Source organism: Chinchilla lanigera, unplaced genomic scaffold, assembly GCF_000276665.1.
Source record: "Chinchilla lanigera isolate Chin_1 unplaced genomic scaffold, ChiLan1.0 scaffold00005, whole genome shotgun sequence".
Classification (NCBI taxonomy): Eukaryota; Metazoa; Chordata; class Mammalia; order Rodentia; family Chinchillidae; genus Chinchilla; species Chinchilla lanigera.
The window spans coordinates 21756017-21771175 of record NW_004955406.1 but is presented as its reverse complement, the minus strand read 5'-3'; the positions used below and the strand labels follow the sequence as shown (position 1 = coordinate 21771175).

The 15159-nt window shown below is 36.6% G+C and overlaps 1 protein-coding gene across 1 annotated transcript in view; it reads left to right on the top strand.

Annotated features, from left to right (window-relative positions):
• Shcbp1l (SHC SH2-domain binding protein 1-like) overlaps positions 1-15159 on the top strand; it is a gene marked incomplete at its 5' end in the record, with an annotated part of 30696 nt that overhangs the window by 13981 nt on the left and 1556 nt on the right. The window contains 6 exon segments of the mRNA XM_013521488.1: positions 684-770; positions 842-1060; positions 5954-6059; positions 10436-10589; positions 12062-12312; positions 13800-13922. Of these exon segments, the coding sequence (XP_013376942.1) occupies positions 684-770; positions 842-1060; positions 5954-6059; positions 10436-10589; positions 12062-12312; positions 13800-13922 (940 nt within the window).

The window sequence follows — 15159 nt, the reverse complement described above, 5'->3', positions numbered from 1 at the left end:
CTCGTTGGTCTCTTGTATCCTGGGAAGGCATAGTGGTGGGTATGAGGAAAATAAAAACAAGAGACAAGAGCTTGGTCAGGTGGAGGCAACCTCTTACCTGATGGACAAGAAGACCTACATGAATAGTAGGGGCGTTTATTTGTACCCTTGCAAAGTTAGTATCATGAGAGGCAGTGTTGCCTAGCGACTAAGGACTGTATTGTCCAGGCGGGATGCTTTTCTCAAGACTGAGATAGCTTGACTGCCTGAGGCACTCTGGCTCTGTCCCGCCCTCACACATATGACCAATCTCCAGCTGCAGGAGCTCCCAACAAATTAGAACCTAAATTTTAAACTCCTCCTCCCAGAAATATTTTCTTATATGAGGTAATTAAAGTTAGCATCCAGATCATCTACTATTTAAAGCTTTACCTATCAGTATTAGTTCACTGAAAGCTCATTTAAAAATACTTTTCTTAAGAATTAAGATCCGGGGCTGGGGATTTAGCTCAGCGGCAAAAGCGCCTGCCTGGCAAGTGCAAAGTTGTGAGTTCGGTTCCTGGTACCGGAGAAAAACCAAAAAAAAAAAAAAAAAAAAAGAATTAAGATCCGTGTAGAGAATTCTGATATCAAAATATCTTTTAAATTCTAAACACTGTATAGACTGTTTTTGACTACTATCATCTTAATTTGGTTTATTATAGGTTTTTTTATGATTTTCTTTGGAGAGACTGGGATGATGAAGAAAATTGTGAGAATTACTCTGCTCTTATTGAAGAAAGAATTAATCTGTAAGTGCAGTTTAGAAAGCTATTCAACATATTATAAAGAGAAACATCATAACTATATCGATACTTTCCAGGTGGTGTGATATACAGGATGGAACAATACCTGCTCCTATTGCACAGCGTTTTAAGAAAACTCTGGAAAAATATAAAAAGAAGCGTGTCGAGCTCATTGAGTATCAGAACAATATTAAAGAAGACCCATCTGCAGCAGAGGCTGTTGAATGCTGGAAAAAATACTATGAAATAGTAATGCTCTGTGGATTGTTGAAAATGTGGGAAGATTTACGCCTTCGGTAATAATTTGCTATATTTTAAATAGAAACAAAAGATTACATGGTCATTCTTTTAGTATAACACTTACCATATACGTTTGTCTCATTAAAATACACTATAAAGTTAGATGTCTAATTTATGAGTTAAGCACAAGGTACAATTATAAATACTGGAAAATTATTTTTATATTAGCTGAATTCGTTGATGTTGTTTGTTTTGATGTAAGATGTCATTTTTACCAAAAAAAACACATAAGTCTACTGTTTTCTTTTGTCTTTGCCTTTTTATTTTTTGGTTAAAGCATAGGAAAGGAGGCATGGATCTCTTCTGCATATACTATGGGATGTAAATAGGGAGAGATGATTAATTTGGCTATCTTATAATATCAGCTTCTCTAACCAAAATAAGTTGGTAAGAGTTTGGATGATAGGTAAAACAATACAGAATTAATCAGCACCATTCTCTAGAATACTTAAAATGCATTGAAATATTTTATACTACTAGGAAGTGCAAAACGTATGTATTTCTGTCTTTGTTTTATATACGGAGAAACAATTCTTGTTCACAGTCCACCTGACTGACACGCTGGAACGGAGCCAGAGGGATTGATGAGTTCATGCTAATCTTTTAACGCCTTTCTCTGTGTTCCGTCTTAGCATATTTGCTGCCCTTAGGAATTCTGACCCACTAACAGCATAAGTCTTTCTGTATTTTTCTCCAAATTTGACCTATTTTTGATTACTAATAATCCTATTCCAGTGCCTATTTTTGATATTTTATTGCTGTTGGGATTCCTGTAGACACCTTGAAATAACTCTGGGAAACCAAGACAGATTTTTAAAATCCACTTACCTAGGAATCCATAAATTTAATGAAAATTAAATTTGAATACGTTATTATTACTAGATTTCAGATAGCGTAGAACACAGATATCTCTCATTTTAAAATTTGTAATCTAGATGGGTATGGTGGCACATGCCTATAATCCAGCACTCAAGAGGCTGAGGCACAAGGATCACTGTGAGTTTGAGGCCAGCCTGGGCAACATAGTGAGTTCAAAGCCAGCCTAAATTACAGAGCAAGGCCTTGTCTCAAAACACTAAAAAAACAAAAGAAAACAAACAACAACAAGAAGAACAAAACCCTTATAAGCACAGACTAGTTTCAGGAACTGTGGAATGAATGGATTGGTCAAACCTGGCCACCAGGTAACAATTATAAAACTTGGACAAAATATATTGAGTAACTGACTCTTGGGAGAAGCTATAAATTGACCAAGGCAACGATGAAGTTTGACCTTGAAAATGACTTATCCTTAAAATGGGCAAGAAATGGGAATTTGTGGCTATTTGGTCTGAAAGGGATCCACAGATGTTCTTAGCTCTGGGAACAAAAGATAATACTGTTACTGTTTTGAGATGACAGCACAGAGTGGCTGGAAGTTCAGGAAAGCCATCCTGAGAGTAAGAAAGCTGCAAAAAGCCAAAGTCCAGGCTTAAACCCCATCTAGATCCTTGGTTGACTACCGGTATTGGGAGGGGGGACAGACAGAAAGGAATGGAAACCAGGTTTAAAAGGGAATAGCTGGAAATTGAGAGAACTGGGCAGAGATGTCAGCTGCTGTAGACCTAAAGGAAAGTTTGCAGTTTGAGACCAGGCAAGTTAATTTCCTGCTAGGATATAAAACTAGCTATCCTCAGAAAAAGGATTTGACAGTACAACCAACTTTCATGATAAATGCTTCCCAAACTGAAATAGAATGGATTTTCCTCAACCTCTTTAAAACCATGTATGAAGCCAGGCATGGTGGCTCATGCCTGTAATTCCAGCACTCGGGAGGCTAAGCAAGAGGATCACTGTGAGTTTGAGGTCAGCCTTAGTAGAAAGTGAGTTCAAGGCCAACCTGAACTGCATAGCAAAACCCTGTCTCAAAAAGACAAAAAAAAAAAAAAAAAAAGCATGTTATCCTTCTACAATTAGGAAAAAGAAAAAGATGTCCACTTTGCCACTAATGTTCAAATTGTACTACAGATTCTAGCCAGAGCAATTAAGCAAGAAAAACCAAATAGAATGTATCCAGATTGGAAAGAGAAGGTAAAATTATCTGTATTTGTAGATGACATAATCTTGTATATAGAAAATACTACAATGAAATACTGTTCTGCACTATAAAGAAACAAATTGCTGATATAATAACATGGATAGCTCTAAAAAACACACTAAAAATCAGATACGAGGGTATACAGTATTTTCCTGCCCTTTAAAATTCCCTTTTAGGCTAGGTAGCTTTCTATCATAGTCTGTGCTGTGTTTCCCAGATGCAGCGTGTACTTGTTTTTGCTTTTACCCTGTTTTTCTCTGTACTCCACCCATGTTTGCTCTACAAAGCCGTTTCTCCCCTATTCTTCACTTTTACTTACTTAAATAAACTTGGCCACTGCTTAAAAAAAATTCCCATTTAATAAAATGCCAAGGAAGCAGTAGAGCAGCAGAAAACCTCATTCTTACAAAATGATGTAGTCACTTTGAAAGAGTTTGGAAGTACCTTAAAAAACTGAGCTCTTTTCATATGACCCAACAACCATGTTCCTGGTACTTATTCACATAAGTTGAAAATTAATGTCCAACAAAAACCTGCACATAGATTTATATAGCAGCTTCATTCATAATTGCCAAAAGTTGGAAGCAACCAAGATGTCCTTCCGTAGGTGAATGTATACATACACTGTAGTTTATCCAGACAGTTGAAGTATTCAACACTAAACAGAAGAGACTTATCAAGCCATGAAAATATATGGATGAGACTTAAGTGCATATAACTAAATCAAAGAAACTGATCTGAAAAGACCACATGCTTTATGGCTCCAACTATCTGGCATTTTGGAAAAGGCAAGTTATGAAGGCAGTAATAAGATGAGTGGTTGCCAAGGGTTAGGGGTAGGGGAGGCATAGATAGGCAGAGTGTAGAGGATTTCTAAGATGATGAAACTACTCTATGTGATACTGCAGTGGTGGCTATGTAGCATTGTACATTTGTCCAAACCCCTAGAATGGACAATACCAAGAGTTAACCCTAATGTAAATTATAGACTCTGCGTAACAACGGTGTCTCTGTGTATGCTCGTTAATTATAACGAACGCACCGTGCTGGTGCTGGATGTTGACAGTGAGGAGTTTGGATATGTAGCAGTACGGGATATGTGGGAACTCTGTGTACTTTTTGCTCAATTTTGCTGTGAATCTAAACTTTCTCTAAAAATTGTCTTATTTTTAAAATCCCAAGGGAGGGAAATGTGTATGGTGTTTGGGAGTGCATGTGGAGGATTTGCTGCAAAGATGTGTGAGGGGCTTATTGTGGTGGAAGTGGTCTGCATCTTGATTGTTATGATTGAGTTAGATAGGTATATTCATTTGTGAAACTTCAGGAGTTTGCTTAAAATGAGTATCTTTTATGGAAATTATACCAAAGAAAAGAAATTATATCTTAATTTAAAAAAAAAAATATATATATACACCTTTGATTTAAAAATGACAACATAACAAACTATTGTGTGGCTTCCTAAATATTTAAGATGGTTTCTGCTTGGTAGAGTTAATAATCTGATTTATGGTGAAAAAATGTATCAGGGCTTCTCCGTTATTCAAGATCAAGCTCATTTATTTAAAAGATGTAAGCTGAATGGGCATGATTTTGAAAAATTTAATGATGCTTTTGCTTTAGGGGACAGTATTAATACGTCGAAATTAAATTTTTGATTACTTTCCTGACAGATTGTGAAAAGAAGCTTCTTGAAATTTTGTGCTTCACAATAGATTTAATTTAAAAAATAAAAGAACAAATATATTTTTTGAGATAAGCTGAAAGTATTGGTACTAAAACTGTATCCTTATAGTATCAAACAATAAGCAGAATGCAAAAGACAAAAGTTTACACATAAGGATGCTATTGGTAAATATTTGTCTACTGGAAAAGGAGTGTCTCTTTTGATTGGCAGTAATGATAAAAGGCCAGCTGTTACACTGAATTATTTGTGACTTTCTTTTGGAGATACTTGAGTGATTATGAGGCAGGAAATAGGAAATGTGAAGAAAACTAGAAGAAAAAAGAGTAGAAATAATTAGAAGTGCTGAATGGCAAGTATTACAAAAACAGTTCTGAGAAGTTAGAGTAATTCTTCTAGCAGGACAATAGTTAACTATTCTACAGAGACTATATCCTTTGAAACAAAACAATCTGTTAATTGAACATAGTATTTAAAATTAGATATGTCCCAAGACCTTTTCATGCCTCAGTGTCACAGGATGTAAGTCATCTCTACTTTGTGTGAGTCTACAGCTCAGTGGATTGTGAAAGTACAGTCAAGAAAATTTCGTACTACATTGGTAAGTTGAGGTGGGTCAGGCAGTGGTTATGGTGAGTTGCAGGCAGATTTCCAGGTACAGGCAGGCCCTTATGCCACTGAGCTATATCCCCAGCCCTTTTTTTTTTTTTTTTTTTGGTACTGGGAATCAAACTCAGGACCTCCCACTTGCCAGGCAGGTCCTGTGCCACTGAGCCATACCCCCAGTCCAGATTTCCAGGTACAATTCAGGCTGGCCTTAAAATCTTAAAAAAGATTTTAAGAGTTTAGAGGTTTAAAGAGTTATCTAAAAGATCTTTTTTTTTTTTGGTTTTTCTCCTGTACCGGGAACCGAACTCACGACCTTGCGCTTGCCAGGCAGGCGCTTTTGCCGCTGAGCTAAATCCCCAGCCCTATCTAAAAGATCTTAATATCACGTTGCTCTCAAGTTGCTCATTGCCCTCAAAGAGCTTACAATTAATGAAACTTATCTCTAGAAGATGCTTAGTACCAAGTTTTTATTTAAGGATAGGTTGAGTGAATTAAATCACAAATAAATATTTTTAATTATAGAGTTCATGGACCTTTTTTCCCAAGAATTCTTCGACGTAGGAAAGGAAAAAGAGATTTTGAAAAGACTGTAACACATATTGTAGCCAAAGTGATGACCACTGAAATGGTAAGAAATACATTTTGTTTGTTCATTTAGGTTTTCAGCTGCATGTAATTAGAAAGGATGCTCCCTGAAGGTAGAGTCTGACTCAGTAATGCCTTACTTTCTGTATTATAATCAGCTCAGTGATTGGCATACAAGTACTAAATAAATAAATGTTGACAAGTATTTACTGAGTCCTAGTCTTGTTGGTAGGTGCTAGGCTGGTTGCCATGGTAAGAATGAGACACAAGACCAGGTGTGGTGGTGCACACCTGTAATCCCAGCACTCGGGAGGCTGAGGCAGGAGGATCATTGCAAGTTCAAGACCAGCCTGGGCTCCAAATGAGTTCAAGGCCAGCCTGAACTGCATAGTGAGACCCTGTCTCTTTTTCATATATTTGACAATTTTCAAGTACTACATAGTAGAGGTGTGGTCAAGTAAACAGGAAATCACAGTTATAAGGATGATAAATGCTATATGATAGGGATGTGTACAGGGGCAATAGAATAGGTACATGAGACAAAACCAGGAATTCTGGTAATGCTGACTATAAGGATAACCTACCTGAAAGCTAACAGATGAATAGAAATTTAGCGAGCCCAAGAACAAAAAATGTGCTACGGCAAAAAGTAAATATTCCCATGTTCCTTGACCCAATAATGACATTTTACAGCTCCATCTTTGAAATGTTTCCCTTCTTTTTTGTGTGTTACAATACTTCCATAGTTTTTATTCACTCTATTTTTTCTTCTTGGGTCTTTTTTAATGCTTAGTACTTGTGTTTTTCCTGAACTATATTGTTTGTAAGTGATTTATCAATCTTCTCCCATAACTTCACTTATATACACAGTAAAACCTTGGATTGCGAATAACTTGTTCGGTGAGTGTTCTGAAGAGGAGCATAGATTTCTAATAAATTTTAACTTAATAAACGAGTGATGTCCTGTAATACGAATATGGTGTCCTGTAATACGTATACGATGCCGAATGTAACATGATCACAACTAAGCCCATGGCTCTCCTCTCCCTCCCCCTTGGCCCTCTTCCTCTCTGCGTGTTTGTGGGTGATCATCTCCCAACAGCAAGAGATTGTGGAGGACATCTCATCTGTCTGCAGAGGAGGAGAGAAAAAGGCAGAGGAGTCCCTCACTTCTTACTGAAATGAGGGAAATGTGTAAAATGTGAGAAGCAGTGCAAATTTTGTAGAAAAGTATGCAATCAGTGAATCTGTTTAATGACAATCCATGTTACATTTCCACAAAATCCTCAAAAGGAGGCAAAAGCAAGCATTAAAAATGCATGAAATGAAAAAGATTGTGGCTGGGGAGTGTGATGGCACACTTGTAATCCCAGCACTCAGGAAGCTAAGGCAGGAGGATCCCTGCCAGTTCAAGACTATGTAGTGAGTTCAAGGAAACTACACGGCAAGACCCTGTCTAAAAAAATTTATATTGAGCCAATAGATAGCAGTAACTTTATTAGTGATAGTGACCCGTCCTTCACAATAACCCTCCTGTCTCTTCTCTCATACCAGCCACAGAGCTTTTCAAAAGTAAGTGCAGGTTAATTTTTTTCTTTATATTTTGTCTTTCACTTATTATTTTGTATTATTATCATAGTCATTTTGTATGAATATTTTTTGGTTGTGGGATGAATCATCTGAGTTTCCGTTATTTCTTATGGACAAATTCACTTAGATATACAAGTGCTTTGGATTACAGGCATATTTCTGGAATGAATTATCCTCACAAACCAAGGTTTTACTGTACTTACTATCCAAAATGTGTATCTACAGAGCAGACTTTGTTCTAGGCCCAGCCTTGAAGGTCCAGCTGCATATTGCTCATCACCACTTTATTGTCTCAAAAGTACTTCAACCCACACACCTGTAATTAAATCCATGGTCTTATCCATTGACTTGCTTGTCTTCTAGAGTTCCCTGTTTAGTACATGGCATCACCATGTAGTTAGTGGCTAATTACAGTTTTCTGGGAGTTGTCTTAATATCCCTTATTCCTTTCTATACATACTTTTCTCCCTTAGGAGCATTATGTCCTTGTATGAGCTGAGTTGTTTCTTTTGTGTGTTGTCACTGCCCATCCATCAAATTTCAGTTTAAACAGCACTTCCACAGGTAAAGACCTTCTCAACCCAGAATGCCTTAGACTTCTATGTACATTTAGAGCTTTCTTCCTGGTTATTTTCCTTCACTGGCACTTTCCCTAATCATGACAATGATAATAATTTTTGTGGCTACCTTTTGACTGTCTGTCTCTTCCCGAATATAAGCTTCTTTCATCTAGCATGTTTTTTTTGTTGTTGTTGTTTTTTCCAGTACCGGGAATCGAACTCACAACATTGTGCTTTCCAGGCAGGTGCTGTGCCGCTGAGCTAAATCCCTGGCCCATCTAGCATGTTTTGAAGGTTCATCCCCAACTTGTTATGTATCAGTATTGTACTTCATTTTTTATGGCTGAATAGCATTGCATTGCGTGTATATTTATCCACTCATCTGTTGATGGATATTTACTTCTACCTTTTATTTATTTATTGGCAGTATTGGGGACTGAACCCAGGTTCTCCCACATGCTAGACAGGTGCTTTACACCAAGCTACAGCCCCAGCCCATATTTCTACTTTTTGACTATTGTAAGAGTGCTGATTAAGAATATTTGTGTACATAGGGTTGTTTGTTTCACTACCTGTTTCCAGTTCTTTTAAGAATATACCTAACAGTGGAATTACTGGACCATGTGGTGATTCTATGTTTAACTTTATGAGGAACCACTAAACTGCCCCTGGGGCCAAGCCATTTACATTGTCATCTGCAGTGTACCAGGTTCTGATTTCTTCAGTCTTCACCACACTGGTTACTAACTTTTTTATTATAGTCTTAGTGGGTGGAAAGTGCTATTGTTCGGCAAAAATTTGGGCTGTATTCCACAAGAGACCAAAGAGAACAGACAAAGTTTTAATTTAAACCAGTCACCTCTCATCCCGACTTGCAAGTCAGGGAAGTGGGCATGGACCTGTCTGTTCCCAGCTTGTATACGTTTTTGGTTTCCATGGTAACAGATGAGCATGTTGTAGCCCTGGCCACATGTTGTTTTCCTTGTGCCAGTAATAGGGTCAGGCTCTGGTCATGAGCCCAACCACAATGATACATACTTTCTGTACTGTGTCCTATATGTCCCCTTTTAGATAACCATACATTTCCTTTATGGTTACAGTGTTTGTCTAGGGCCAGGGAAGGGATGAAACAACCCAGGCAAGGTCATAGGTGGTTATCCAGGCCCTGGTGCTCTTTGTCTTTGGAGAAGCATTCCAGGGCTAAGTCAGGACTGCAAAGTTAACTCTTTACAACCCCTTTGGGATGTTTCTCAAGACACATTTTGAGGCTTGCAGTAAGACTAGAATTATTCTATCTTAAAATGATATGCTAAGAGTCATCGTCCCCTACACTATCTCCTTTTGGTTTTGATTTTCATTTCCATAATGATCAATGATATTGAATATTCTTTCATGTGCTTGTTGGCCATTTGTGTATCTTCTTTAGAGAAGTGACTATTCAAGTCATGCCCATTTTTAACTGGGTTGTCTTCCTGTACATTTCCTTTTCCCATGAATTTGCCTTCCTAAAAGTTCATTATACATTCTGGATACTATACTCTTACTAGATGTGTGCTTTTCACTTTCTTCAGAGTACAGAAAGACTGTCTTTTCACTTTCTTCATATTGCTTTTTGGTGCATAAAAGTATTTCATTATGAAGTCCAACTTACCTGTTTTGTTACTCATGTCGTATTTAAGAATTCTTTGCCAAATCTAAGGTCATGAAGATTTATCCTCATGTTTTCTTCGTTTTGTTTTGTTTTTTTTTTTGGTTTTTCTCTGGTACCGGGAACTGAACTCACGACCTTGCGCTTGCCAGGCAGGCGCTTTGCCGCTGAACTAAATTCCCAGCCCCCCTCATGTTTTCTTCTAGATTTTTATGGCTTTAGCTTTTGTACTCAGTCATTAATACATTCTGAGTTAACTTTTGCACTTAGTGTGAGGTTAGGGTCCAAGTTCATTCTTCTGCATCTAGATATTCATTTGTCCTAACTCCATTTGTTAAGGAGACTGTTCTTCCCTGCCACTGAAAGGTCTTAGCTCAAAGCTCGTGATTTCTGGCACATAGCTTATTCTCAGTACTGAATAGCTATGAAATTAATGATTATATAAATAAAATTTAATTAGTCCCTTAACTGACACAAGTTACACTTCAATCATGTAATAAGTAAATCCTATATAGGTAAATTTTTGGAGAAAATCATGTGTCCAATAAGTATCTGAGTAAAATGTCATACTTCAGTTTAACCTATTGTGGAAGATGTGCTACTTTATTTTTTTCTCTCTAGGTAAAGGATTTGTCCTCAGACACACTTCTCCAGCAGCATGATGATTTGGACTTGGCTTTGGATAGTTGTTACAGTGGAGATACAGTAGTTATTTTTCCAGGAGAATATCAATCTGCAAGTCTTGCTTTACTAACTGATGACATCATTATAAAGGGTTAGCAGGTTATCTTTGTAGTTTTTTTTCCAGAAATATGTACTGAACTTGTGTATTACAAGTATACCTAATGAAATTTTTAGAAATTAGAAGTTTATATTTCACAAAAATCCCTATGTACTTTTCACAGTTAATATCTGTGAATCTTTTATTTTTTCTTTTCTTTTCTTTTCTTTTTTTTTTTTTTCTTTTAGGTGGATCTTGCTATGTTACCCTGCCCCAGCCTCCTCCATGGCTGGGACTAGAAGTATACACCACCATGTCCAGGTGATCATATTTCCACAGCTCCATGTATGTTTTTACCAAAACTGTTTTTTCTTCTCTATTTCCACTGCTCTTGCTATCACTTAAATTAAAGAAGATGCAGATGGCCAGGCATGGTGGTGCACATCTGTAATCACAGCACTCAGGAGACTGAGGCAGGAGGATCACTGGGAGTTTGAGGCCAGTCTGGGCTACATAGCAAAACCCTGTCTCAAAAAGACAAAAAAAAGTGCCGGACATGGTGGCTCATGCCTGTAATCTCAGCACTTGGGAGGCAGAGGCAGGAGGATCGCTGTGAGTTCGAGACCAGCCTGGGCTACAAAGTGCGCTCAAGGCCAGCCTAAACTGCACAGGGAGACCCTGTCTCAAAAAGGAAAAAAAAAAAGAAGATCCACATGGAGAGCTATATTAAAATATACTCAGAATTTTTCCCAAAGGCTGACTCACAAAATAAAAAACAAAGAAAAATTTATTAAATTACTTTTAAGTTCTGAATATATTTAATAATTTTGATTTTACATTTTTAATTTTGAAATAAGAGTGTTATTGTCTGGTGAAAAACAAAAAAAGTGTCAATTAACTAAAAATCTATCAATTGAAAATTCAAGCAAAATACTCACTATATTGTAGTGATTGTAATGAGTAGTACTTTGCTGAACTGTATAATAAGGATAATACATATGATTTAAACATTTGTATTGTGCTTGATGTTAAATTTAGATAATTGCTTTGACTATTCTAGAGCAAAATTATTGGTGTGGTTACATTAATCCAAGTTAAGAATCTCTGCTAGTCCTTTTTATTAATGGTAATTACAGTTTTTAAACCAGATTAAGGTATGGTATGTTTTTGTATCTTAGACATTTTGTACATGCCTGCCGATTATAAGATGTAAGGAGGTATTTAGTGGTACGGGTATGTCAAGTAAATACTACAGGTGCATTTAGACTGATGATTATAAACTCAGATTTTTCCATCATGGCATCAAGATAAGGACAAAACTTAGATTATAGTTAAATATTTACTTAATTCACAATGAAACAGTTGTTAAATTTATTTATTATGTATATTGTTAAAACGTATAAAGTATATAATACATAGTTAAAAACACATGAAAGGAAAAACATGATACTAACAAGTATTATTGAGTAACTAAAGGGCTTTAAAATTTGGGATTACTGATTTGTGTTTTTATCCCCGTGCATCAGGAATTGGAAAGAGAGAGGATATTATGATTACATCCGAACCTTCTCATGACAGTTTTGTGGTATCCAAAGCTGACAATGTGAAGCTAATGAATCTGTCTTTGATACAACAAGGGACGGTTGATGGTATTGTGGTGGTAGAGTCTGGCCACATGACTCTGGAAAACTGTGTGTTAAAATGTGAAGGAACAGGAGTGTGTGTACTTACAGGGGCTACTTTGACAATTACAGACAGTGAAATAACTGGTGCCCAGGTATTTCATTCTATAAAAACTGGGGGTTTCCATGGCTGTAGATAACAACCTTGAGTGATCTTAACATACAGAGGGCAATAATATCTTTGAATGGAAATGTCCTTCAGCTTAGAAACTGGTAGAATTGAGAAAGTAAAGAGCAGGAACCTGATCTTAAGATAAAGGGAACAGAGGATTAAAAATGTTTAAATTATCTTTTTTTAAAAAAAAAAAAACTGGGCTCATACCTGTAAAATGAGCCAGTACACTATCGGGGGTGGGCCACTTGTCTTGGTCCTCCCAAGAGAAGCATAAATGTTCCCACTTCCAGGAAGTAAATGCCTCTCTTTCTTGAGGGCCTATACTCTATTTCTTTGTGTATGTACTTCTACATTTGTCTAATAAATCCTTTTATACCTCTTTAAAAAGAAAAACTGGTAGAAGTCAACAGAGTGTCATTAAACATACAGGAAGAATGAACTAGCTAAGTATCCAAACTAAGAAATTAGCTTTAACTGTAATTTTTTAAAAGTTAGAAATAAGAGCATGAGTCCATATTTAGTGGTTTATTTTTAAAGAAATAAGTACTTATAAACTACCTGACATTGCTTGTGAGATATTATTAGTTCTGAAAACTTTTGAATAACTGGAACATAGAAAATTCTAGTTTTCAGAGAACAATCATAAAGATCATTAAAAGAACTACAGAATTGAGTAAGAAGGATAAAAAAGTGGTAGAAAAACAAGCACTTTTAAGGATGGTCTTCTCTTTTCTTTTTTTTTTGTCTTTGAGACAGAGTATCACTGTGCACTTCAGGCCTGCCTTGAGCTCACTCTTTAGCACAGGCTGCCTCAAACTCACAGCAATCCTCCTGCCTCAGCCTCCTGAGTGCTGAGATTACAGGCATGACCACGCCCGGCAGGATGTCTGTTTCTTAATCCCTACTAAATGAAAAATAAAATACTGTAGCAGTATTATTAGGGGAGTACAGTGGATATGAATTTTTATAACTACTAAAGCAATTGCTTAATGAGTTTTGGGCCTCCTTTCTGTTTTTTTTTTTTTCTTTCCCCGGTACGGGAATTGCACTCACAACGTCGCGCTTACCAGGCAGGTGCTGTGCCGCTGAGCTAAATCCCTAGCCCCTGGGCCTCCTTTCTATAGATCTCATTTGGGTGGGAGAGTCAGGTGACTAACTGACCTCGACCTTGCTTCTATGGCTCATTTTCTAAAACAAACAGTTTTTAGCATTTTAAAAACATCATATGTAAATTGTTGCACACATTGTCATGTATTTCAGTGTAATTTAGCGTTTAGATTGCTAATGTACAATTATAGTTTTGGGGCTGGGGATGTAGCTCAGAGGAAGAGTACCTGTCTAGTATGTATGAGGTCCTGAGTTCAGTCTCCAGCACAAAATAAATAATTAGAACTTTCTAGTATAAACAGTATTTTGGAGAGTGATTTATGTGTTCCGTAAATTTTTGTATTTGCTCTTCATTTATAGGGTGCTGGTGTTGAATTGTATCCTGGGAGTATAGCCATTTTAGAAAGGAATGAAATTCATCACTGTAATAACCTCAGAACCAGTGACAGTTCAAAAAGCACCTTGGGTGGAGTTAATATCAAGGTATCATTTTAGTTCTTAATGTAAAAGTTATGAAAATCTTAATTATTAGATAAGTACTAAAGCATTAGTTTTAGTATTGAAATGTAGTCTAAATGCTGTTGATTTGGAAAAGGAAAACAGTATAAGGTAATAAAATAAATTGAATGGTGGCTGATGGGAAACAATTTAGTCCTATAATTTAATTTCAACTTAAACTCTTAGCAAGTAACTTTAAATATGACAAAGTAGATTGGTTTTGCTCTTACAATAGTTTGTATTATTTGTTGATTAGATCTGTGATGTCTTTTGAAAAGTAAAACAAACTAAACGAATAAACATTAAACACTTCAACTCCTTCAACTCCTGTATATAGCGATTTAAGCAAAATAATGAAAACATGAATAGCAGCGACTTGTAGGCAAAACATCTTCGCAGTCTTTTCTGCTTCTATAAACCCTGTCTTCCTAGGTTCCGCCCTGAGCTTTGTGGTTAATAATTTTTATCCTGATAAAGTTTTCCCTAGATCACTAATTCTTTTATTATCAGTATACATTTTATCTCCTCAAAATAGATTTTTAAATCACTTAAGAGTACCCCTTATCTAAAATGCATGGGAACCAGAAGTGTTTCAGATTTGATTTTTTAATATTTGCATATACATAATGAGATATCTTGGGGAAGGGACCCAAGTCTAAAGATGAAATTCTTAATGTTTCATATACATTTTCTAAAGGTAATTTTATGCAATTTTTTTTTTTTTTTTTTTTTTTTAATCTTTCTGAGACAGGGTCTTGCCATGCAGTTCAGGCTGGCCCTGAGCTCCCTTTGTAGCCCAGACTCACCTTGAACTCACAATGATCCTCCTGCCTCAGCCTCTCAAATGCTGGGATTACAGGCGTGCGCCACCACACCCAGCTGCAATGTTTTAAGTAATTTTGTGTATATGTGCTGCCAGAGTGAGCACTTAAGTAATTTTATGCATGAAAAAATGTTGCATGGTGTAGAATTTTCCACTTGTGTCATTTTAGCACTCAGTGTTTTAGATTCTAGAGCTCTTTGGATTAGAGATGTTCAAGCCACTGGAAAACTCCCCACCCCATCCTGCAGCATGCATTTAGATGCTCAATCAGATAATTGACTAAAAATACTGCACAAGTGGTAACTGGAGCACCGTATGGGTAGTTTTGGAATCTTTATGTTAAACATTTTCTCTCTCTCTCTCTCTCTCTCTCTCTCTCTCTCTCTCTCTCTCTCTCAT